Source organism: Acanthaster planci, linkage group LG01, assembly GCF_054643075.1.
Source record: "Acanthaster planci isolate LZ-2023a linkage group LG01, COTS_SCS, whole genome shotgun sequence".
In the NCBI taxonomy this organism is placed as follows: domain Eukaryota; kingdom Metazoa; phylum Echinodermata; class Asteroidea; order Valvatida; family Acanthasteridae; genus Acanthaster; species Acanthaster planci.
The window spans coordinates 24760669-24785312 of NC_141777.1; the positions used below are offsets into that span (position 1 = coordinate 24760669).

The window sequence follows — 24644 nt, forward strand, 5'->3', positions numbered from 1 at the left end:
GGCGTAGCCTAACTGGGGTGGAATTCCCAGGGAGGGCAGGGGTGCATACAGGTTTCCAAGGGGACACTGAAAGAAACTTCGGCCTGTACTTCATTGCCTTCTTTTCAATATTTCAAATGGGAGGGGGTGCAGGACGGGAGAGGGGGGAGGTAATGGCCCCCATTGTAGTTGTGCCTCTGTTGTCCAATCTCCGCGTTCTTTGTTTTTTGTTTTTGTTTTTGGTAAAGACACAATCAAGGTGGCGGTGGAGAATTCTCTCGATTCCTGCTTGGTGCTGACGTTAAGGTCTTTGGATAATTTGGCCTAGGTCAGTTGAAAAGACGGCCCGAAATGAAATGTTTGATTTGAAGTACGGGCAGGGACAGAGGGAACAGACTCATCTCTTCGTGAATGGCAAAGATCACTGGTGCACAAATCGGTATGCGCAATATGGCGCCTTCTAACACCCCCGCTGAAGCTCAAATAAGGTCAAAAAGCACAGAACAAATGACATATGCATAACAGTTTTATTCATCACCATAACTGTACGATAGAAATGACCTCGTCAAAAGAGAAAATCAGCAACATTACTCGATTATCAATCAATACACTCATCAGTTGTTCTTTCGAGATGACACATTAACAAATTTGATACAAAGTTTCAGATACTGATTAATAGTACAATTTTTTTACATCATGTAAAGCAAATTATTGAATTATATACTTTGAGCTCACAATTCTCATACACAATCATTTTATCATGTGGAGGTTTTTTTTCATACAACATAGCTGTCTCCGCCACAAATTGACAAATATGCAAAAGCTGGTCGGAGTGGATCAAAATTTTATGACATTTCGAATGTTTTACTGGTGCCTGTGAAAATGTGAATCGAGACAGCGTCAACAAAATCTTGCTTTTGGTTTCGACTGAAAACCGCGTGAAACAATGCATCTTTCATCCCCGTTGTCAACTCATTTTTACCCCATACTGCGCGATGGCTTCTTTGTGACCAATCTGCTTACACTCGCCGTTTGATATCCCAAAGATTCCTCAGTCTGCATCAGCATTCTAAACAAGTGCCAGAGATTTTTTTTTATATACGGCTTTTGTTTTTGTCCTTTTGGTTTTTCTTGAAAACCACTCGTCGTGTTCAAACACGGCTTCTAGAAAGTATTTATTGTGCTTAGGCGCATGCCAAGAGTTAGAAAAAAACTTGGCTCGAAAGTTTGGCAGTTACATGAACATTTTAGTGCAGATAAAAACGGAAAAAATATTTCATAATAAGTAATAACTCAATAAGTGCTGGTACAATGTGAAAGGTTCTCTCATTTTGGTAGGGAAATTTCGAGTGAGTTCAGTTTCATTCACAATTTTATTTTAAACTTCTTTAACGAAGCAATTAACACTTTTCCCAATTTTTCACTAAGAATTTTCACCACATCGCAAGAGGTTGCCTTCCTCACTAGAAAGGCTGAATTAGCGTTCAGTCTTGTAAACAAAATAATTCTGTTCAATAATAGAAGTTTGCGTATGTAACATATTTACAAATAAAATATATAATATATATTAAAATAATTAGAGCCAGTTTTAATGAAATAAAATACATACTTAATGAGGTACACATAACCTTTTATAAACAAGCACTGTCTTAAACGTTTTTCATAAGTAAATACAGTACAATATTTAGTAGTCTACGGCAGTATTTAAAAATCGTTTATTTACGAAGTCGTACGGTGAAACAGTGATCAAGTTACCGTTAATTAACATTTGAAAAAGTCTGTTTGTAAACCACCTTTAAAGAATAGTACCAGAGTACTAGATTTTCCAACATTGCTTTTGGAGGCCACTTTCACATCTTTTGAATGTCAGAATTTTATTTAGAGTCACAACAAAAATAATGTTAATAGCCGTGTGAAGATGATCCTATAACCTCGTGAACGTGTTTTGTTGATGTGCAGATGAAGGGCAAGAGAGAAACAGTTTTTGTTCGACATACAATTCCTTTTTTCAAACCTATGATTCTGCGGACGAAGCGACCTTACAGTTTGTTCGACACCGTTATTCCCAGCTAATTGAATTCTTGTTAGTAATTTTTTGTCGAAAAAGCCACGTCAGTTTAAAATTGTAAATAAAGGTCAATCTCATCTACTCTCTGGCGGGCCACAAGTTGCATTGTGAAACACAGGAAGATCAGGAACATCATGCATTGTTGAGTAAACTTAAAACGTACAGCAAATTATACTGGAAAATTCTATGAGCGACATTTTGTATTTTAAGCTGGTACTCACAAACACAAACAAATGCTTTGAACGGATGCGAAATTAGTATGCAACTGCTTACAGATGGAGCATTCGAAATAAGTATCATGTATCCAGTGAAATCAGATTTTTTTTTTTGGGGGGGGGGTCATAGTATTTGACACATGCCTGCCTATACGCTCGACCTTCACGGAAGGTTCCATTCTCAAAATTAGAGATACGCGCCTCTTTAGAGCTAAGCAGTATTATAATATTTTTGAGATTAGTAGATAAACTGGTAACAGAAATTGATGCGTGCTACTGCTTAATGCGTCATGAATAAACTCCATCAATATTTTTTTCCTGTCTTAATTCTACTCTGTATCTCTGGTATCCCAGGACGTGCGGGTTTATTTCCACAACACACCACTCCTAGGATATCGAGGAACTCGACCCTAACTCAGCCAAAGTTATGAATGACGTTGCACGACTTCTCGCCAATCATGAACGCTCACCACAACCCGCATACGTCGTAGTCTTTTCTTGGTGCGTAGACCTCAAGTCATCAGAAGTCCGACACGACGACATAGCGAAGTTACGAGACATCCACCGCGACACAACGACATTGCTTGACCTTCTCCACTCTCCTCCGTTGGATGCTGGGTGTCTGCCCGGGACACCTTAGATTCACCGTGAACGTGGTTATCCTGTACGGTTTGCAGAAAGAGCAAGACCTGAAGGCGTCGTTGAAGTCCGACGACTGTTTGGGGATGTAAAACGAGTTGCACTGTCCATAGCAGAGACGGTTGGTTATTATCCGGCTAACGCAGCCCTCCACGTCGATGCGCTGTTTCAGTGGGAGTGTCTTGCACCAGTCACCCCTCAGGTATTGCTTCTCTGTCACCTCGTACGGTTCACCGCTCTCAGGTGTGAGTATCTCGTCCGGGGACAGAGGCCCACTGCCCCCCGTGCCCCTCTCGTTGCTGGCGCCTCGCTGCGATGACGTGGTGGAATCCTCGTCGTCCGCGTCCAACAGGATCAATGGGTTAGTTTGGGGTAGTCTCCTACCGGTCGTCGCTGCAGCTGCGATGAGTGATCGGGTGGTCATCAGGCCCAGGAGCACACAGCAGACGAGCATTGATCTGGCTGGTAGGGAGACTCGGTTCCCCGATAGGCTATGGATATGAACAAAAAATCAATAAGTATTAGCAGGGCTTTGTTGGATAATTTGAATCGTGAATAAAATAGGGAGGAAACAACAAAAACCTACCAAATCAAACCAAACCAAAAACCAACATTTCTGTGGGCGTAAATCCCGGGGGATGGGTAGTAGGCTATTGAATTACCCCTTCCACTTTTTCGTGGCGAGAAAAAACTATGGCGACATTTTTTGGACATGCCAACGATCAAAATCAACAGCACTTTAAAAAGGGAGAACAATATAAAAAGAAGCCATAACTATGCTGTTCTGACGTAATATTCTGCAGGAATGTAGTACATATTAAATAATATATATTACATATAGTGTCATATGGTGTCAGCACCCCCTTCCACTTTTCGAACTGCCATGGCCGGGCATGTCATCCCCCCTCGCCCCCCACAATTCCCAATCCCCATCTCCCAAATTTCTGGCACAAATTTACGCCTCTGAACCTTTCACTTTAATAATATCCAAATGATAACATCTAGGACTGGATACAACGCCAATGCACTTAACAAGAGTAACGAAAACTGAACAAACAACCCCTCAAATCGATTTGAACCCTACAGAATGCGAAGTCAGTTATAATTAGCCTATTCGTGTAAACAGACGTCAACGAAGCGTTAAACGGATTCTTCGGAAAAAAAAAGAACGCGAGTGACATTGGGAAGACATTAAAGAGCGTTCGTTAAATTTACCTCGATAAAATAAACGATAAAACGACCCGCCAACGCCGGATATTAAAAAAAGAATAAGCACACAATTCTTGTACACACTTTAGAAGAATACCATTGTTTGCTTATTTTACACGCCACCGTATATCCTGTGCGTGGGCTATTTTTCAAACACAGATTAGTGTTTGGAGATCGACAGAGACCGACCAATTCCGTGTCAAATTTATATTTATAGTATTAAATAGATAACAACCATTTTCATTCGCCATGTCAAGAGACGCTCAGAGGTCCAGTACAAGCCAAGATCTTCAATTCTCAAAGCATGTTTTTGCTTCATTTTTGGTTGGTTTGCCCGACAGTTGAACCCTGTCTTGTATCAGCATCCCGACTCCCAATAGTCTGGTTGAGCAACCTCTTTTTGTCTTTTATGTTTGGATCCTGCAAGAAGCAGACAGCTTAAATCGACGGCTTTCTCAACTATAAACCTTCCAGAAGAGTTCAAGTACTAGACCGTTCCAAAGTAGCTACTCGCCAACGATGATGTCGCAGCGGTTTTAATTCTCCGACCCAGTCCGGGGTCGTCGAAAGCTATGCAAGCCGAGGCCAACTCTCGAACAACAATGGGCGAAGTGTGTTTACGTCAATTAAATTTTCACCACTTGACTTGTTGGCACGGTGCGCACTTTCGATGGCGCGGTTTACAGACACTCCAGAAACACTAGAGTCTGGCGCGCGACGCCCTCTTCAGTCTGGGATGGGGTTCCTCAAACGGCAGAACAGCACGTACAGGTCTTTCAAAACACGGTGGTCCGGGGAGATGAGGCGTTTTATGGAAACGGCTCGTATGATACTCGAAGGTTGCCTCATTAAGCTGGGATGCGGTCAAAGAAGAGTGGGTTGAAAAGGTGCCTCCCCCCGTCAGAATCTGTTGAACGTCTTGTATCAATCATAGTGGTCTGTCGGCCTTTGTTACTGCACTTGTCCAGCATCTCCACAAGCGGGCTACTCGCATTTTACTCTCAGCCATCTCCTCTTGAAGATCCAGCTGTTTACCGTTCCCTCATACTCCACAAGGTTATTGTGGTTGTTGGATGGTTTCATCCCAAAGTCTGCCACCCTGTTGGTGTGTTGTTTTTTTCCCGCCATACCGTGTATGAGCCACGCATGCAAAGAAGTCACTATGATTTTCCATTCACGGAGCAGATGCACAAATGTCATATTCCCCTCTCTGTCCAGTTCGACCTAGCGACAGTGTTGACCCCCTAAGCTTCACTTCTGCTTTTAGTTTCAGACCCCTGTGGCTTCTGTGGCGAGGGATGAAGGGAGAACAACTAAATTTCACCCATATCCCCTTTAATCATTGCCCCTATGAAACATTTTGTAGCCAGAAAGCTGTTTTTCCCGTCATGTTCAAGATCAACAGACTTTCCGATTTAAAGTGTCAATTTTGGAGGAGCCCTGAATTTATGTCATACTGTTCACCTTAGTTCAAATGTTTAACAAACATTGAATGTTCTTTTAAATCATTTTGCAATGTTCACAACGAGTTTCAAAAATGACGTATTCCCGGCGTTAGTAATTGTCAAACGCCTCTTCGTCATTCCTTGAATGTGCCGTTTTATTTTTCTATAAATGTCAACTCTTAATAGTCCGTGGCGACGTTCATAAATTCCAGCGTTTTACCCGGGAACCGCCAACAACCCATTTGGCGCCTTCGAAAAAATACCGCCCTAAGTGGTCACGGAGCCCGCGGAGGACGGAGGACACACAAACAAGCGAGTAAGGCCTGTTTGACAACATTAGGCCGTCAGTCAAACACCCTGACTCCTATCTCTGAAGCTGGTGTTTGCTTTTGGCCTGCCGTTTTATTATTTTTCTTGCCGCGAGAGATTTGGCTTAAGCGTACTCAGGAGAGAAAGTTAAGTCGACTCTACAGCTGTGTGTTCGGCCTGACTGGCCCACCCGCCGTAATGCTCCTCAGAACTGGAGTTGTTCAGCCTTCTTGTTTTTTCCTGCCGAGAATTTGGAAGATTCTTAGGAACGGCAGGAAAGTAGAGTAAGGACACAGTGTTCGTCCATCCTTGAAGGATCCTTGAAGGCTCAAAAGCCGATATGACAACGTGTATTTCGCGGTCCGTCTTCGAATACTGTTTTAAAAGAAAACAAGTCTGGCAAGGAAGGAATATGTCGGGGCTCCCCCCACCCTGCTGGATACACAACTACTTGATATTTGTTTCGCAATTTCCACTTGACCATCTGCCCATAAGACAATTAAAACAAAACCAATATAGTGCCTTTGAGTTGAAATGGTAATGCATGGATGACTCAAAATCTTGATTTCCCATCACTTAGGCCTATTTGGCACCTGAGTGTGACAGAGATGCGCACCTTTACAGACACGCTTTATAAAATCCACTCAGAAATGGAATAATCGAATACTGGAGCACAGTCGAACTAGAACAGATTACAGGTGGCGGGATCAGACCAGATTATGGGCTGTTTTGACGGCTTTAGCCATGCCGCACACTCGGCGCGAAAGTCCCACCCAGCAGTCTGTAGGATCCAGTTTTTCCCCTCGTCTTCCGAGTCTCGGATTATCACGGGATCAGACGAAACTAAAACCTGACTAATCCACTGGATCTCGAGACCCAGTTATCTTAGACCGTGGACGGTTTGTGTTTTTCCAGGAATATTTTTTCTTGGGGGGGGAATCTTAATCGTCGTACCCATAGAGTGCAGCCACCACAACCCAAATTCCTTTAAGAGGAAATCTAGAATCTTGGCCCCCGTAACACTCAAGTCTTTTCACATATTTTCCAGGACTGAAATACATTTTATAATTCACGAAAGGGTGAAAACAAATATACTAAAGATCAGAAGGTACCTAAAGATTCCACTTCTGTTAAATTTATTGACATAGCTCCTTAACTTCGATCAGACAAGGCACAAATTTACAATGTTTATCCTCGTTTTAAGACGACGTCTCGAAGTGCCGGCAACTTGACGCATTGTGTCACGTCTGAGCCGGGCCCGGTATAAACACGCACAAAGGTTTCACCGTGTAGTCCTACTTTTCATTTCAATCAGACTTCTTCATTCTCAACCATCTATTTATACAAATAGCCAGGCAACAATTGAGTGCTGCTCGTAAAAAGGCCATTGAATCCAATTTTGTCGAGAAATAAATACAAAAATGATCAAGGAGTGATAGGACAAAACTTCAAGTTTGACTTCAGATAATCTTGTTTTGTCGGATCGTTTGGCTACTTTTCTGTGCCCCTCCATTTTGGACAAATAATTACATGTCATAAGATTCAGCTTTTTTAGCGCTTTTATTTTTATAATAAATTGTTCAGGTTTTTTTCATCTTCATGGGCTATCTACGTCAAGTTCAACTTCTTTGTCCACGGCTAAAAAATCGTCATTGATAACATGACCCGACTCCTGTATGTTTAATATTCATGACAATGCGGACGGTTGTGTCAGTGATTACTATACCTTTAGTCTGCCCATTTCTTGGAGTATTGGATTTCAAAATTGAATTTGAAGCTTCATCGGTCTGCCGACGGCGTGACGGCCACACTGGACCACGGGAAATCCGTGTCACGGTTTGGTTCAGGGGTCACAGGGACGTCAGCCGGGGTCGATCCGGGAGTCAAGCCCGACCTACCGTTTAAGACAGCGCCCGCGAACCTTAGTGACAGGCCCCGGTATCTGCCACGGCGCGCTTGTCAGCGATTAAGGAGGGGGGGGGTCGCTGAATAGCGACGGTGATTGATCCCGGCCTATCGGTGGTTGTACGAGTTGCTCATCCATCAACGGAGCCGAAGAATAAGAAGACAGATTGCAACAAGTGCGTGGTCGGCAACCTTTGGCCTCAGCAACTTGTCTCCCATGCATCACCTTATGCACTGTAGTGAAATATACAGACTTCGATGATGTACGTGAATATCTCATCCAAAGCGAGCAAAATCATGCCACTATTAAGACTCGGTAATATCGGACTTCAAACCCTACTGCTACAAGAGATGCGCCAAAAATTAAACTTGATTGTGTCAGTTTTAGAAAAAAATCATGTTCAAAGTTGATGCTGGAAGCCCCTGGCGTCAGTTCGCTCAGGGCAACATCCTCCGTGTCTCTGCATTGCAGACAGTATTGTCGAGGCGTTTTTTTGTGGAACAGTTGGTTCAATAAAGTTACACAATGTTGTTTCTGTAGGTAAGTATATCAATGTTTGGTGCTGTTTGTTATTGTCTGGAATAACTCCGAGAAGCGAAGAAGGGGAAAATTCAGAGAAAATTAATGACAGTTTTCTCGCATACTCTCGCTCACCAGAACGGCACGCGAAGAGAGCACGTTGTAGGGCTTCCCCAGCATGAGACGCACCCCCTACGTACAGCAGAGGTTAGTCAAAGGTGAAAATCCTTAATCAAATCAGTCGAAAATTGCTTGCGTTATGCACTTTTAATGCTCTTCCTAGCTTTTTATTCTCCCTTTCGCTACATTTCCACTTTGTTATTTTGTGTGTTTTTGTAATTGGTACTTTTGATAAGATAATAGTGGTTATAAAGTGAAGGTTAGATCAAATTATACTAAAGATCAATCATTCGAGGCAGTTGGTCGTACGTGAGGGGATGGAAGCTAATATATGACCCTTGAGAAACTTCAAATTGGACCCACAGTGAGGCTTCCTGGGTGTGGTCCTCGATTTCGGATTTTGTTTTCATTGTAGCAGCGCGCCCCCTGGCGGGTGCGAGCAGTTTAGTATTATAACAAGGTGCATCGTGAGCAAAGCTTACAGTCTATGTGGGGGTCGGTCACCAGACCTGTAACCCATCTCCCTGGGCTAATCAAAGCAAAAGCGCCCATTGGTCTCAGCCGACAGAACGGCGCCGAAGCCACAAGGCCGCGTTGCCATCGAAACTACACTTGATTTTTCGCAACAGCTATCAATACCGTCACCCTGCTTCGAATGATACGACTAGAAAGCAACGATAAATACTAATTTTAGAAACTTGAAAAGAGAGGATTTTTGCATGGTATGCTGTGCTGGGATATGTCTTTCAATGACACCGACAGTGCAGGAAAAAAAGGAGAAATGATCGCAATCGCAACTGCTACATGATGGAGTCCCGCTACGGGACAGATGGCCAACTCTTAATCTTCCCCTCTGTGGCGTCGCGCTAAGTCTCGCTCCCCATTCCCCTCGCCCCATCTCCCTTGCCCTTGACTCCGAGCTTCCATTATCCAATATAATTCACTTAGTTGGCAGTTACCAGTTTTCCAGAAGTTCTATCCGGATTTCCCATTCGTCGGTAAAGTCACTGATTCATCGTTTATTAGTCTCTGACAGTGCAGGCGACGACTGACTCCGGATTTTGCATAATACCCCTGAGTCTAGAGTTCGAATATATTTTTGTCTATTAAAATATCAAGCTTTTTAAGACATAAAACTCAACCCGCTGAACTGTAAAACAGGTTTAAACTCAAAGCCACACTGGGCATGCACAGAAGATTTAATTTTCCAGAAATACAAAGTTAACCTTATTTCTGGATTTAAAATCTTTTAAATTTCTAAAACCCCCCCACTAATTTGAACGGGTAACAAAGTTGAAAAGTCAGTTATTCATCTGATGGTATAAGTACTCTTGACAAGATATGAACTCATCTTTCGTGTATTTCCTTCTTGCGTGGTTCCTGTGAGAGATCGTTAGGCCTATGGGCGCAAGATTTACCTCAGATTGGCAGTCTTCTTGTAGTTGAGATTAACTGCAGCAGTATGTCAGTGGTACGGTACCTGACCTATGTGTCAAATCGAATGAATTTCGCAATTGTACACAGTCGACAAGGGAAGAGTATCTGAGATTCAAAATGAAAGAAAATGCGGGTGTTGTTGTAAATCGCGATCGTTCCTCAAAGACGATGGCACCTTGCGGACACGTCAGTGTGATCGGTGGTTGAACGGGGCGGACACTTTTGGGCCAACGGGCACGAACATTTCCAACAGAAATTGGATTACATGGCTGAGTTGATGTTTGCCATACCGAGTCAGGCGGCTTGGAGTGACAGACGGCAGGCACATGGAGGACAACCTACGTGCTCATGACTGTGCTGCTGACTGGAAGGGAACAAGACGGTTTAACGAGTAGGGAAAGGGTGCTGCAGCCTCGTAGGCCGTACTTCCCCTGACCGGAAGAACTCAACAAACAAAATATTCGGGAGATTTCATGACAAACTATGTATTTTGTCCCAGCACAGTAAACCCGAATCATCTTGTGTATTCTTCTTCGGACCCGCTTTTCCTTTTGAGGAGCCTCAACCCGCGCCAGCCTCGAACGCCTTTCCCGAGCGCCAAGAACCCGTTTCAAACTTTCTCGGATTCGCTACTCCGTTCCACATTCACACTCATCTCGCTAAGACCTAAACTAAACTAAAATCCGTAGAGTACTTAGGCACTGTAAACCGTACTTTAAATCTTAGTATTCTGAATATATGAAGGAGGGCCAGATATTCTCTTTCCTCGCCTTTCCACCACTGGAGGCCTGGGTTCGAATCCGGCTCGGTCCACATGTGGTTAAGTTTTCAGTCCGTACCTGAGTCCGTGGGTTTTCCTCCCACCTCTAAAATTGAATATTTCTTCATTGTCTTCTTCACTCATTATCGTCCGGTAATTGGCGCTAAATGCACTGTAGGATGAACAGACATAACTAAATAAATATTACAATTGTACGTAATCTTAAAAAATGGACAGTCTAAACCTTCCTTTTCCGAACAAACTCCAGTCATTCTCAAATTACCTACAAAGATCCCACCTTCAAAGGCTTTAAAGATCAGACTTGATGTGAAATGAAAGACTCTCTGAAACAACTAATCTGCTTTTGGTTTTAATAATTAGTCTGCCGTTTTACAATAGAATATTTACATATAGGGTTGAACGCGCCCCACACGCAGCCACTGTGCCGTCAACTGCCCAAGTCCTGGCCAGAATGGAACAGACACCGAAAAATAATCCCTTGGCAGCTGTCCGAAGACTTTAACACCGGCCGAGATTGCTTCAGACAGGGCCGATAATTTATCGTGACAGTTCCTATTATTTATCTGTCCTGATAGATTCAGACGTCGCCGGAAATATTGCAGTCGACTTTTCAGGACGAGACGCAAGGAGCGAGCGATCGGCCAGGCATGGCGAACGCGAATATGGCGCGTGTACAGGGGGTTTTACGCGGGGCGAAATTCTGGAATTTCATTCTATTGAAAACTTGGCGCTGGCATTTTGGCGACTCGTGGCCCCTGATCATGGTATGTGAATGATGATCATGCCATCGATACCAATGCGAAACTCGAGTATCATTTTAGTTTGCTGACGGTGATCTGAACTGACATTGATCAAGCAAATAGGATTCCCACCTTTCCTTACCCAACTATCGACACAAAAAATACCGGTATCTTTTTCCACTGTGTCTGTTACCACGAATCTCTGGCTATCATATGGACGAGAATATGCTTGCTTCGTATAGTTACAAACAACTACCGGGAAAATACTGGACCTCAGACGGTCACTTTCATTTCCAAGCACCGCATCACTCACATCTTTACAACGTTGAGCTTCGCGACAAGTGTCATTATCGTCGTCGTCGTCATGACTTTCACTGCCGTACTGTCGACGTCACAATAGTCATTGTCACAATCAACATTATCGCATTTTAGAATTCCAACCAATACTCAAATTATCGCCTTCGGAGTCATATTATGGTCATGATTGTCATCGTCGTCAAACTTGTCACCTCCATAACCAGCAGCACCCGTCCTCAAACCCCCTAATCTCTATTACCATTACGGTCGATCATCGTCACAGCGTTCCTTTTTCGTTTGTCAAATAACTTTTTTATAGTACACTCTATCGTCGGTTTTGTTCAGGTCCTTCTCTTCATTTTAACGGTGTTTTAATGAAAGTTCAGCGTCAAATTAGGAGCTACACAGTACTAGTGACCACGGAGTCAGCTGAACTCAATTAAAGCGCCCCGCGTGAACAAGAAATGTGGGCAGGAATCCGGGAGGCTAAAAAAATCTTGGACATAATTGGTCAATTCCTTACAACAACAGAGTAGTGAAACCCAATACTGCAACCTTTTTTTAATATCCACCTTGTAATCGCGCAGGACGTCCGTTTTCAGGGGTAAACGACAGTCTTAAATACGGTCAAGTACCGCTGACCTCTGATGGTCAGTTGGAGGTGGAGGTTTCTGGAACCAAATTATACCCGGGAAGGCTTCTTCTAGGAACTTTTTATCTTAAAGAGCCAAAATGGTTTGTGTATGAGAATACAGGATCTATAAGTGCGCGTACAAACTGCATGTAAAAGTACGAAGAACGCCTCGATGTACACAAAGCTCAATGAGGAGATGTTCCAGCACGGGAACTTTAAAACATTTCGCACCTTGATCTTCATTGTACAGCCAAAAAAAAAAAAGACACTTCGCACAACGGTAAAAACATGTCATTTAGGTTTACACATATGCAAAGTTTCACCTCAGCTGAGCACAGCTTACGGTCATTTGTAGGTCACAATACAGTTAAAAAATCGGCTTTTTTTCTTGTGTCGGGTGGGGCGTGGGTGAGACACGAACCTCGGACAATTTGTAGTTTAACTCGAGGCGAGAATGGTACTGCACGTCCAAATTTTACACAATTGGGGTTGGGATGTGCGGAAGTCGTCTCTCCACAAACGAATGTGCAGATTCATGAAATCGGCGGAAATCGAACCCAGTACAAAGGTTTGAACGGCCACGCACGTACCCGTACCTGCAACTTATCAAGATGGTTGCCATTTACCTTCTAAGGGCAATTTGTCTCCGAATCCAGCAGGCCAATTATGAGGGTGAAAAGGCGGTACACTAGGCGTCGAATGGAATAATGCCGACATGTTTGCGGTAGCAGTGGCTGTCTCTGGGGACTTCACCTTTTGAAGTCCCATCGCGAAATAGGATTGGAACCACATTAATGGCGGTATTGTATGGGACTGGATTTTTTCCTACAGCCCATTAGTCACTTTTAAACTGTAATGTTCTTCGGCGCACGCGCTCTTTCACTCGATACAAAATTGGTAAAGATTTCAAGCATCCATCATTTTGCCTGGAGTGAATTTTTTTCCAGAGAAGCAACAGGCGAGATAAATTTCAACTATTTTTCTTCAGGACTGCTTTGCGTCTGTTTATTCTCCTGGAGTAAATCGCGCTGTCACCTACACACGAGTCAAGTATACAAGGCTATATAATTGAGTATCATTTTACTCATACTTGCACCGGTCAAAGATGGAGGTGGAATTTTCAGAATGCTTCTCGGTCTCCAACAAGTGTGAATCTACCTCAAGATCAGAAAGGGATGCTTTGAGGGCAGTGAACTACGCAGGGACATTTCGTGCATTGGGGCGGTTCTTTATCTTGTTGCCCTGACTAAAGATTTTTTTTTTGGGGGGGGGAGTTGCAGACCCTTTCTAGCCTGCAGGGCATTGGGCCGCGAAGGTCCTTTTCTGGCTCCTTCGTGTCCTCCCCGAACCCCATGGGGGTTGTATGATATCGTCAACTTGTTACACGGCCGGCTAAGGTGTCGGCGTTGGATATCTCGGCGGGTCCCGGGGTTCAGAGGCACAGCGGAACCTTGACGGCACGTGCCTGCGAAGTTTACCCGCGCGAGGAATTTGGCAAATTGCCACAACCTCTTCCCCCCTTTCCTTGTATACAACTACATGCAAGATTTCGTATGATCATCACAAACGGACGGACCGTTTGTTATTACTGGCAATCAGTATCATTACGTAGCCATTTATTTATCACACCATTGCGGTTGTCAAATTTTGTGGTAGTGTCGGCTTCGACACTGGTTTTGGATTCAGGCTTCGGTCCAACGATTTTAGTCCATGTATACGTAACTTGAGGCCAGTCGACGCAATGTAGCTGAATTTTGTCTTCAAGAAACATCAAGCTACATTGAAATCGAGACCAAAATGTGAAGTTTACAAATCTATTTACTCCTGTGGGTGAAGGTTTGAATCCTAGTGTCCAACACGAAGGCTAGCCATAACAATAAAGGACTGTTTGAACAACAGCCTATTGTTCTTCGCTAAGAGACACTGTGAAATCTAATGACGACAAGGCGTACTTGAAGCTTACCTCAGAAAACAACAGCTTTTAGTTATGAGGACAACAGCCATCCGGAACATTGGCCCCGACATAAAACAGCGCACCACACGTGCAGGGCAGACATGGTAAAGATTTGATGATGAACGGAAAAGATTCCATGCATCACCACTTTTCGCAATATCTGCGAGAGTATCGCTATGCTTGTGTCCAAAACGGGCAGTAGGCCAATTGTCAGGTTTGCTCTGTAGCACGTTGTGTGTGATCTTTCAGTGTTGATGGGAATCAGATCATGTCGTGAATATCGCGAATATCCTTCGTGTTCTTTTTCAAAGAGTCAACACTTTTTACGATGGAGCAAACACTCTCTTGGGGGAAGGGGGTGAGTTTATTAGGGATGAAAAAAAAGGACAATCGTTTCCGAGAAATCTGCCCCCAAAACACACAATTTCAATACTTCACTGGCCCAACATCATCAAACTGATTGTGGTAGAGTTTAAAGAGACTAGCGCCAACTTAGACTTTGGAATCAAAATGGCTGTTCATTAGGTGTGCAGCATAAGCATGCCGCCGTTGTGTTTTACTGACGCGTAATCCACCATTTTGGTTCCAACAACTAAAACACCCATGTCGCAACTCACTCTATAGACAGCTCTGGATTGTGGTGGATCAAAGCGCCATCGGTCAACAATTTTTTTTCAACTCCTTGATTTGGTATGTAACTTTGTCAGACCTGGCATTGACGCCACAGCTCATTCGCTCCATTGAGCCCTTTACTTTTCCGTATAGATTTTGTGTTGAAAAGTCACTGGTAGTCAGCCAGTGTCAGCGGTCCTTGGTCAGACCGCGGGCACCTGCGATCCGGGAAATATTCCTATGCATTATCGGGATTGCGGCTGTGGCTGCCAGTGGCAAGCTACAGAAAGTAGCCGCTTTGAGCACTGCCTAATAGAGACGTTCTCAGTTTTTCCACAGGAGACTTCAGTAAGAGAACTGGAATCGCACATGAGCGAATCACACATAAACCCAGGGTTTCCACGATTTCAACGAGGGACAATCAAACTTTCCGACCCAAACATTGGATCGTAAATACCTTATCAAGCCCAGTAGTTTCCCCAGCCCTGGAGGAGGCTGCCGCCCTTGATTTAGAGCTGCTTTACCCGGTCACGACAGCTTAGCTTATGTGACTCTTAAATTTTACAAATAGCACTACCCCGTTGGCTCAAAATCCGCCACACTCCAACCTACACTCCCATCCGTCTTACACGCTCAGGCGTGATTTCTCTTACCCCAGCTCTTGATGGTAATATCAGTTTTCTGACTCGAGATCAGTGTTCTCACCTTACGACCTTAACATCCCATCACGTACAAGTGACTGTTTTTTACGATCCGTCAATGCGTTGCTTTAGCGAGTCGCAACTGCCGGGTATTATGCGGGGCCCGGATTTATCAAGTGCCGCTGAGCGCTAAAGTTTCTCTGTGCATAGGAAACACAAGCTCGTATCGCATATCGCCGAGCATTCGCTAAGGTAGCAGGCATGTCCGGTGTCGGCCGGGCGTAGTCGGCACGCAATGTTATTAGTGTTGCCTTCTCGACGCCAACTAAGATTCTCCCAGGAATTCGCTGTACACGTAGTGCACAGTATGGGTCAAACGCTTTTAATTGGTACCCGTGTGCCACTTCTTCATTTTTAAAGAAGACTTTCACCATTACGATTGACTACGAATGTGATGCAGCAGAAAGAATAAATAAGAAATGGGTTGGGGATTGATAAAAAATAGGGAAACAGGAAAGGCATTTCACTGGGAAGCGATTCAAGGAACTTGATTCCAGTACCCGTTACGAGCGAGTACCAGAAACCACCCCGCGTCGCCTGGCAGTCGCCGTTGAGAGAGCGCCCACGTAACCCAGCCAAACTGTTACAGCTCCTCGATCACTTAAAAAAAACAGCAGAGCATCACCCAAGTTCGACGACCTTAACACTGGGATGTTTTGGCTCAAAATTCTGGCACCTAATAGCACACCCGGATGAGGGAAACGACGAGAGGCCGAGCCGCCAGAGTATGTTGGCGCACGCACCACCCCTGTACGGCCCTTCCCATGGACTAGCGGCCGGTACCCCGCTAACCCAGTTACGAAGACCCGAGGAGGCCCAAATTGCGAGTGGCGACGGAGCGGTACGTGGGGCCTTTCTCTCTCGGTAAAAAGACGCCTGATTCAATTAGTGATGAACGGCAGAGGGCCATAGCGGGAAACCAACTGAGGGGCCAACTCTTCCTTCCAAAGTGAAGTTTATGGGTACGCCCTGGACACTCTAAATGTATAGAGTGGAGTGGGAGACAAAGTGCGGCTTTTCAATAATGGAAAAGACAAATAGGTAAGTCTTTTGGTAGGTACGTTCATATGGGGGCGTGCCCATAATAGCCCGAGGGGGCGCCAAACATTTGGGGAACACGTGACCTCTCTGGAAACCACCTATGCCGAATTTAGTTTCAATTTTAGATATAAGCATGATATCAATCAACTGACAAAACGGGATTTCCACGCGGTGGTTTGAGTTTGCTTTCAATATTTGTGAGCATAAAATTAGGTAAAAGTCCCCCACAAGTCCCAAATTTCTTAAAGATTACCAGACAATATCAATTTGAAAAAAACAAATTTTAAAAAGAAGGAAAATGAGTGACATTTTGTGTTGCATGCCTACTTCAAGGACAGACAAAACACAGATTGTGTAAATTTGTATTAATGCTAAGCGATTCGGTCAAGCATGGTTCATTTAACTCCCTGAATAGATACTGGTGGGCAAAACGAGAGCTCTCTGCGTTCCTCAAAGGTAATTTGTAAAAATGTCGCGTACTATACCTAAATTTTGAGGTTGTATTTCGTCAATCCTCCGACTGAACAAACACGAACCGACGGATGCACTCTAACAATTTAGAAAATACTGACAAAGGAAACGATATCTGCAACGCACAGCTGGTCTCGGCGCCAGTTTGAACGTGAGGCCAACTTCAAAAACAGGGACTTAGAATACACAAAAATGGAGGCATTTGTGTATACGAGTTCAACAAAGCCTAGAAACAAACATCCACCTAAAGGACCTAAGTTTGATGGTTACCTCTCCCACGTACAGAACGCATTTTTGAACCCAAGTTTTATTCTCGAGCAACCGTCAATACGCGAACGCATAACTTTTCTTTCTCAGGAGAAAGAGGGTTTTGAAGTTCTGGAATTCATCTTCCTATTCGAGCGCATTCACAGCATGCATCCACCACTTAACCAATCAAGCCCGCTGCCCACAGACTGGGAAATATCATAGTAAACTGGCAAACGGAAAAATTCAATTCAATTTAGGGATTTGGAAAAAAAAATCACCCCTGATCATCAGGGGAGCAGTCTATTTTTGACTCCCAAGGCCAAGACATGCCATTTGGTAAAAAGAAATTCAGCATCGTTAAAGATGATGTCAACTTCGGAAACTTCAACATTAGACTTTCGCCGCAACTTTAACTTCATTTCTTTTTTAAACAGCAAAATATTCACATTTGCTATCTGGATGTAAATGTACGTCCAGGATAAATAAACTGGCTATGCCCTTTTTGTGGCCACAAAGCAAAGATAGTCTGGCCTACTAATTTTTTTTAGCACTCACCATGGTAACGGCTTCAGATGTCTGCAAACTGCACTCATCATGGTATCCAGGTAACGGAATGAAGACAGAAAAATTCCTCCGAAATCGTCTGCCTTCGCGAAAGTATCACAGTATGGGAGCTAAAGAGAAAGCACACGGCAGGTAGACGGGCTTGTCAACCAATAATTGAAGTTCAAGTGTCACTCACGGATAAGTCATACAGCCAGTTAGGAGTCACCGTACACAAGCCGACCTAGTATTAGTGACTGTGTCTATAATGCCGTGTGCGTTATCTATTAGTGCTGGCATCAAGTGCTGGCAGGTTGCTGCTGAATGGCATCATCCATGCGAACAGGAGGACCGTCGCAATCCAACTGTGGAGCGGCCCGTGAAGGGGCCAGGTTTTTGTAGGTCCGGTTTACCGGGCGAGACCGCTAGGGCGCTATTTTAGCGTTACGCCATCCGCTGTTGACTGTAAACTGACTTGGCGACGTCCAGGCCGTAAACACGCACGGGGGCCCGGCGCGGGGACCCGACATCGCCAGCTCAGCCTAGCCGGGGAACATTGAGATTAGTTGGACTTGATTGCAGTAGCGCCGAACTGTCGTCGGATTAGCGTCTGGGAATTCGGGCAGGGGAGACCACGCAAGGGCAGTTTTGGGTTTGCACGAACGCCGGTTGGTGTGCATAGTATAAGGTGGGCCGGGACACATGGCCCGTGACAGCAGCAACGGGAAGAAACATAAACGCGCCCGGGGTAATTGGCCGAGGAGAATTCCGTGGAGAGGGGGATCTGTTGGCGCGAGGAAGCCTTGTTGGTGATAACCTTGTGCCCGATATGTCGGTGTTTTTGAAATAACGCGGAAGTGTTTAATACAGCGACGCAGGCTAGCATTTTCTTTGCATCTTCTGCAGATGCTGTTTTTTCTATTTGACATGGGACAGGAGACGAAAGATGAATGTTTCATTCTCACAGTCTCGGTTTTTTTTCCCAGCATTATCGTGATCACGTGATTCTGAAAATAACTCAAAATGCTCGGGGGGCATCATGGACAACACTAACATGGGTACTGTTTGTCGCCCTCAAGCGGTTCTGTTCAGCTTCTTGAAGATCAGCTCATGTGGGCTGCGGTAAACGTACCGACTTGGCATCAATTCACAAAATTAGGATAAGCTCCAGAGAGATCAAAACTGGATCAATGAAGCCCCTTTATAGAGTGGAGTTGAAAAGATTAATGTAAACAGACTGGCTTTAAACCTGTCTTTTACCCCGGTAATAACAGTTGTCACCTGACAAAGTAATAATTGTAGGTGTTCTTTGTTTCGCTTTATTCTTCTGAACAGCGCCACCATACTGCACAGCACGACCAGCTGTTAATGTCTGTTCTTATACCACGAAAATATTTTTAGTTTGTGTTTCCGGTCCAGTGTTTCGCATGCCCACAACAACGTGACAATCTTGCATAAACGGGCTTTTCAGATTCAGTGAACATAAAAGTACAAGCACGGAAAAAGCCACGAAGGTTTGACTTGAATGTAGGTCGCGTCCTCCGACCATGTCAACCGTCTACATGAATATAATTATTGAAAATGTTGACTTACCAAAGTTATTTTATCGGAAAGTAATTGACCAAAAAAAATAACCTCACCGGAGGGTTCATTCATAATCTTGCCTTCTAGAATACAACGATGAATCTTCTAGCAGCCTATCAATGTTTCATGAGCGGGACGTACAACACTCGTCGTTTGATACTGCCAGAGCATTTCATGCAGGCCTGTGAATCGAATGTTCTCAGAGTAAACTTTTCCAACTTTTGGAATGAATATTTTTGAAGATGTTGGTGGTTATTTTGTACCACTCATACCGGACCAAATACCAGCTCGTCGAGTCACAAAAGGTTATAAGGACTGGAGTCAGGTCTCCCTTTTAATTTTGGGCCTTAATTAATTCTTATTCGAAAAGGACCATACTGTAAGAGATGGACTTGATGTCGGTCGCTCGTACATGACCTGCCAGAACTTCCACATCTGGTCTTACAACATGAAAGTTATCATGTGAATATCTTGATGTCTTAATTAAATGAATTCGGATCTCCTCCAAATCTATCCTTGAAGAGTAATTTTTCTTTTGTACTCCCCAAAATGTTCCAAGGTTAAACTATTAAGCAACATTGTCCTCAAGCCGAACCTCACAAAGAAACACAGAGAAAGAAAGTGGCACTGATTACTGAGAAAACCTGCCCACCGCCGTACGATTCGACCCAACCCAAACTAGATTCTGATGTATGCCTCTTCTAATCCGGATTGGCACCGACATAACGAGACATACCCCGGCGGGCAAAAATCCCCTGACCGAGAAAACGCCACCCAAAACAAACTTTAGTTTGGCACACGCTCGCCGGAGGAAATCCACCAGCTGCTTGCCTGATGACGGGCTTGACCCAAGTGAATGCCGGAAGTACAGGAATTCGGAAGGGTTGTTAGATTCACAACTGCGTCACTGACAAAAGCAGGTCAACGCTATCTAGAAACTATATTCTGAGAACAAGCTTGATGTTCGTTAGAACTCAACTCAAACAAAATACACATAACAGAACTTGCAGGCCAAACTGCGATGGACGTTTCTGTGACCTTAAAACTTGGGTAGTTTTCAACCGGTTTGTCACTCTTTGGTATTTGTCTATTTCTAGTGGGAAAATTCTGAATGCTATAAAGAGGGCTAATTAATAAAATTAAAGCAAATGAGCGTACTCATGGACAAATCCAAGATTTTTTACTGGGGGTACTACAATTGGTGAAGCCATTTACTCTCGTTGTGACCCCTAAATGTTTATGCTTTTTTACTTGTCTTCCAACCCTCAGACGTAGGGTCAGAAAAGGCAATGAGCGGGGAGGGGGTGACCCCACCCCTCAACATCCGCGCCAAGTACTGCAATCGAAGATGGATGTTCACCAGTACATAAAATTGAATGAAATTTCCAGCACTCGATTGGAACAGTCTTGCCCATTGCTTCCAAACCTGACTCCAACTGTTCTCGCCCAGCGGTTTGTGGTTACCCCCCGCGTTCCCCTGGGTTCTACCATAAATCCACACCAAGATCAGGGAGAGAAAAGGCGTCAAGCCACAGGGGCCTCAGAGGTGTCAAACCCGCTGCCTGAGGGTGGAAACACGACGCATGGGAGGCTACTGGTTGTGTGGCATGGCTTTCGAGGCGGACTCCATTGGTATTTTTTAGGTTTTCAGTGCTGGCAGAGCCCTGAGGGTGAAAGCTGCCAATTCGTTGCCGACTGGTTTCAGATGACAACAGAAAATGCAATGTCATTACTTTTGCGACTGTACATTCTATAATGCTCGAATTATGATAAATCACAAAACTTTTTAAGTTATTTAAATCAGTTTTCTCTTTCCAAAAGTTCATTTTTCCCCATTCCTTTATTACTTTTTACATGAAGGATAGAACATCTTTTCACCTTGCTGACGGCATTTTTCGGCCGATTATTTTGAGTAATCATACTGATTTCCTGAAAGAACTTTAGCCAAGGAATAGACTTAAGGAAACTTTAATGCCATTGCAAGTGGATACAGTTCATAGGGGGTTTTCTTCGTATTTTTTACTTTATGGATACATTTCTGAGGGCAAAAGTGCCCCCTGTCACTGACACAGCAAATGAGATCTTCCCACTCTAACATCCTTCCCCAAACAAGATGGAAAAGCGATGGAGTACTACATAAGACAAGTTCAGTAGTGTCAAACTTGCAGTGAGGGCGTCCTGCCAAACCGTCATGGCACTCTTTCCATCACGACCAGTACAACTCCTCCAAGTTCCATGGAAGGATTCGAAGACTTAGTCCAAATAAACCCCTTAGGATGTACCTACTCGCACCCCTCCCTCCCTCCCTCCCTCAAAAACGAGATCACAATTGTACTATTCGTCTGAGATGTCCGCTCAAGAATTACACACGACAGAAGTCCGGGAGCCAGTCGCAGCCGGTGGCAATGTAACTATGAATGCGATAAATCTGGGGTTGGACTCGAATGAATTGTAGTGGAAAAAATATAATGATAGGCCAGTTGGCTACAGCTACCTCATGTAGTTTGGCCTGTTTGAAGACATGGGCTCGCTTTGGGGTAGGGGTTAGTACGGCTATAGGTTTGTATGTGCGTGTGTAGGGGGGGCAGCTGGCATAGGCTAATTGCCCACTGTGGCTCGCGTTGAAGCTATACTCTCCATGCGTGGATATATCTAGCCCTGACGATACTTCACCCATGGTTCCTTGCCATATCGCAGGCCACCTTTTGGCGAGAAATTTCGAGGACAGTGTTTCACAGATTTACCTATAAACCACTTATAAGTCTGCCCGATGTCAACTCCACTGTTACGATACTCTGCCTCATTGTCATGTAGGCGCTGGCGCAAAAAAACACCGCGCCTTGTCAGCGTGCCGTTGGCGCCCGTGACCCCAGGTCCCGCGGTCCGGACAGCGGGGAAGTAATTCGGGAAGAAAGCAGCAAAGCAGGCATGACATTGAAGGAAGCTAAATATTGTGTATCCTGAGTGGGCTTGACAAGGAAAGACTGCTATTCAGTCATGAGATCAGTCAGCGCTGTCAAAAAGTGTGTTGCAATAAAGTAGCACTCAGAATACATTAAGCCAATCGACACGTTAAGAGCATTGAAGTCTAAAAGACGTTTAGAGTTGGATTTCACCCCTTCCGTTAATCGATTCCAAACACAATACGGATAAGTGGGCAAGAGAAAACAGTGTCTCGAACATCATTTAAAATGCTGTTCAGAGAGTATCAGGGTGAGGTCCCCAGGAAAAGTGTTAACACTCCCCGTGACTGACAGGCCCTGGCATGCAGGCTTCAAGCGTCGATGTCCCCCAAGCACAAGACAAGCCGGCTCCGGTGCACTCCTGGTACACCGCCGCGCTGTCAAGGGTAGAAGGCAGATCTTACAACCAATGGGGACAGTGACCGCCGGGACAGACCGACCCCGGCTGACCCATGGCATCAACGGAAAACTTTCAGAGGGGTTCTTTCTTGGTCCTTGTCTGTTCTTTACTGTTCCTTTTTGCTTTGAGCTTTAAACGTATTCATCGTCAATTAAAGACCTGAAACAATTGGAGTTGGAAAGGAACTTGTTTCCATGAATTTATAGAACCAAAGTGTCTCTGTCATTCTTTATTCTTTAAATCTCATTCCAATGAAAATTGCTTGATGTGTTTATTTGTTCAGGTGGACAGATTTGCCAGTAATGGCCAAGTTTATTAAATTTGAATATTTTCCAAACATTTGAGGACTAAAATTATTGCTGAGCATGCAGTCACTGAATGAGAACTTTGAAACGATTTAAGTTTTTTAATTTTTTAAAAACAATATTATGGTGTCAATGGCTCAAGTTTAGAAACTGTGATTTATGATCAGCATGTGAGGGAGCACAGTTGTGGAATTAGTTTGTTTTTAGATGTGCGTGTTTTTGGATCATTCTGAGTAACAAAATGCCGCAATTATTAACACTTAAACTTCTGGAAAATTTATAAGGGGTTCTGAAAAGAATTCCCAGAATGTGTTCTGTCTGTAATTGTTATGATTTTACCTTATGATTTACGGTTTTTTCATAAAAGGGAATTTCTGGTATTTCGACCGCGACTTAACGGCTCAAGCGGTTGGGAAAGGGACCCCTAGGGGTGGATTTCAGCGGTATTCACCCGTGAACTCCCAAACGTGCCGCGGGGTGTGCAAGTTGCAGGCACAGCAGGTTTGTTGTGGGTGTGCCTGGGGGCAGAGACCGGGCCAGCGGAGACGGGGGCCTCGGGACCTGGCTCCAAGGGGAGAGAAATAGACGCCTTCTGGGATACTAGCAATTAGTATTCGCCTCGGGATACAATTATATTTTATTTCTAGATTGTGTGTGTGTGTGTGGGGGGGGGGGTATTGAGCTCAGCAGCAAGAATCAAGGACACGCTCAACACTGAAAGCGCCACAATGAAGCAATTAACAGTCTTTTGCGATTGGTGGCCGTAAAGGAAGAAAATCATGGAGAAACTCGCAAGAGGGCGCTATGACTTGTCATAGCGCAGCGCTGTGCATTGAGAGGGTTGCGACTAATACTATTTTCACCTTAGTTCAAACTGGCAGGTGTATGCGTACATGAACAGTTGGTATTCAATAGCTGTACGCTGTACCGTACACATAATAATGAACAAACATTTTGTTTCCAAAACCTTAAGTTGGTACTACTCTTTATATCACTTTTGTCATTGTGTTGAAGAACCTTTTTTGTCCAAAAGAAGTTCTCATTCGCAATTGAGAATAAATTTTCGGAATTGATAGAATTTTTCATTAACAAATAATTTTCTTTTTGTCAAGATGTATTTTTGCGTTGGGGAGATGTTAATTATATATAACGGGTTTGCCCTTACCCAACGTATATTTATAAGCACTGTATGCTCAGTGCTTGTCCGAGAGCTTGCGGAAAAAAAACACCTCACAATCTTACTCGGGTGGGACTCGAACCCACGACCTCCTGCTTACTAGTGCAGATGTCTTAACCACTCGACCACCGAGCTTGCCGGGGTCGGCTGGCCGGTCCGAGTCAAATGAAGCAGCGGGTACCGCGAACTATTGTCAAGATGTATTTTTGCGTTGGGGAGATGTTAATTATATATAACGGGTTTGCCCTTACCCAACGTATATTTATAAGCACTGTATGCTCAGTGCTTGTCTAATCTTGGCTTGGGTTAAGACATCTGCACTAGTAAGCAGGAGGTCGTGGGTTCG

At 44.2% G+C, this 24644-nt stretch overlaps 1 protein-coding gene across 1 annotated transcript; it reads right to left on the minus strand.

Annotated features, from left to right (window-relative positions):
- Positions 1–487: 487 nt before the first annotated feature.
- LOC110986873 (gremlin-2-like) lies at positions 488–18665 on the minus strand. The gene is made up of 2 exons (XM_022249144.2): positions 17882–18665; positions 488–3392 (listed from the first exon to the last, which is right to left on the minus strand). The coding sequence occupies exons 1-2, from the start codon at positions 17920–17922 to the stop codon at positions 2813–2815; spliced, it is 621 nt and encodes a 206-aa protein (XP_022104836.1). The 5' UTR covers positions 17923–18665; the 3' UTR covers positions 488–2812.
- Between the last annotated feature and the right edge of the window lie 5979 nt (positions 18666–24644).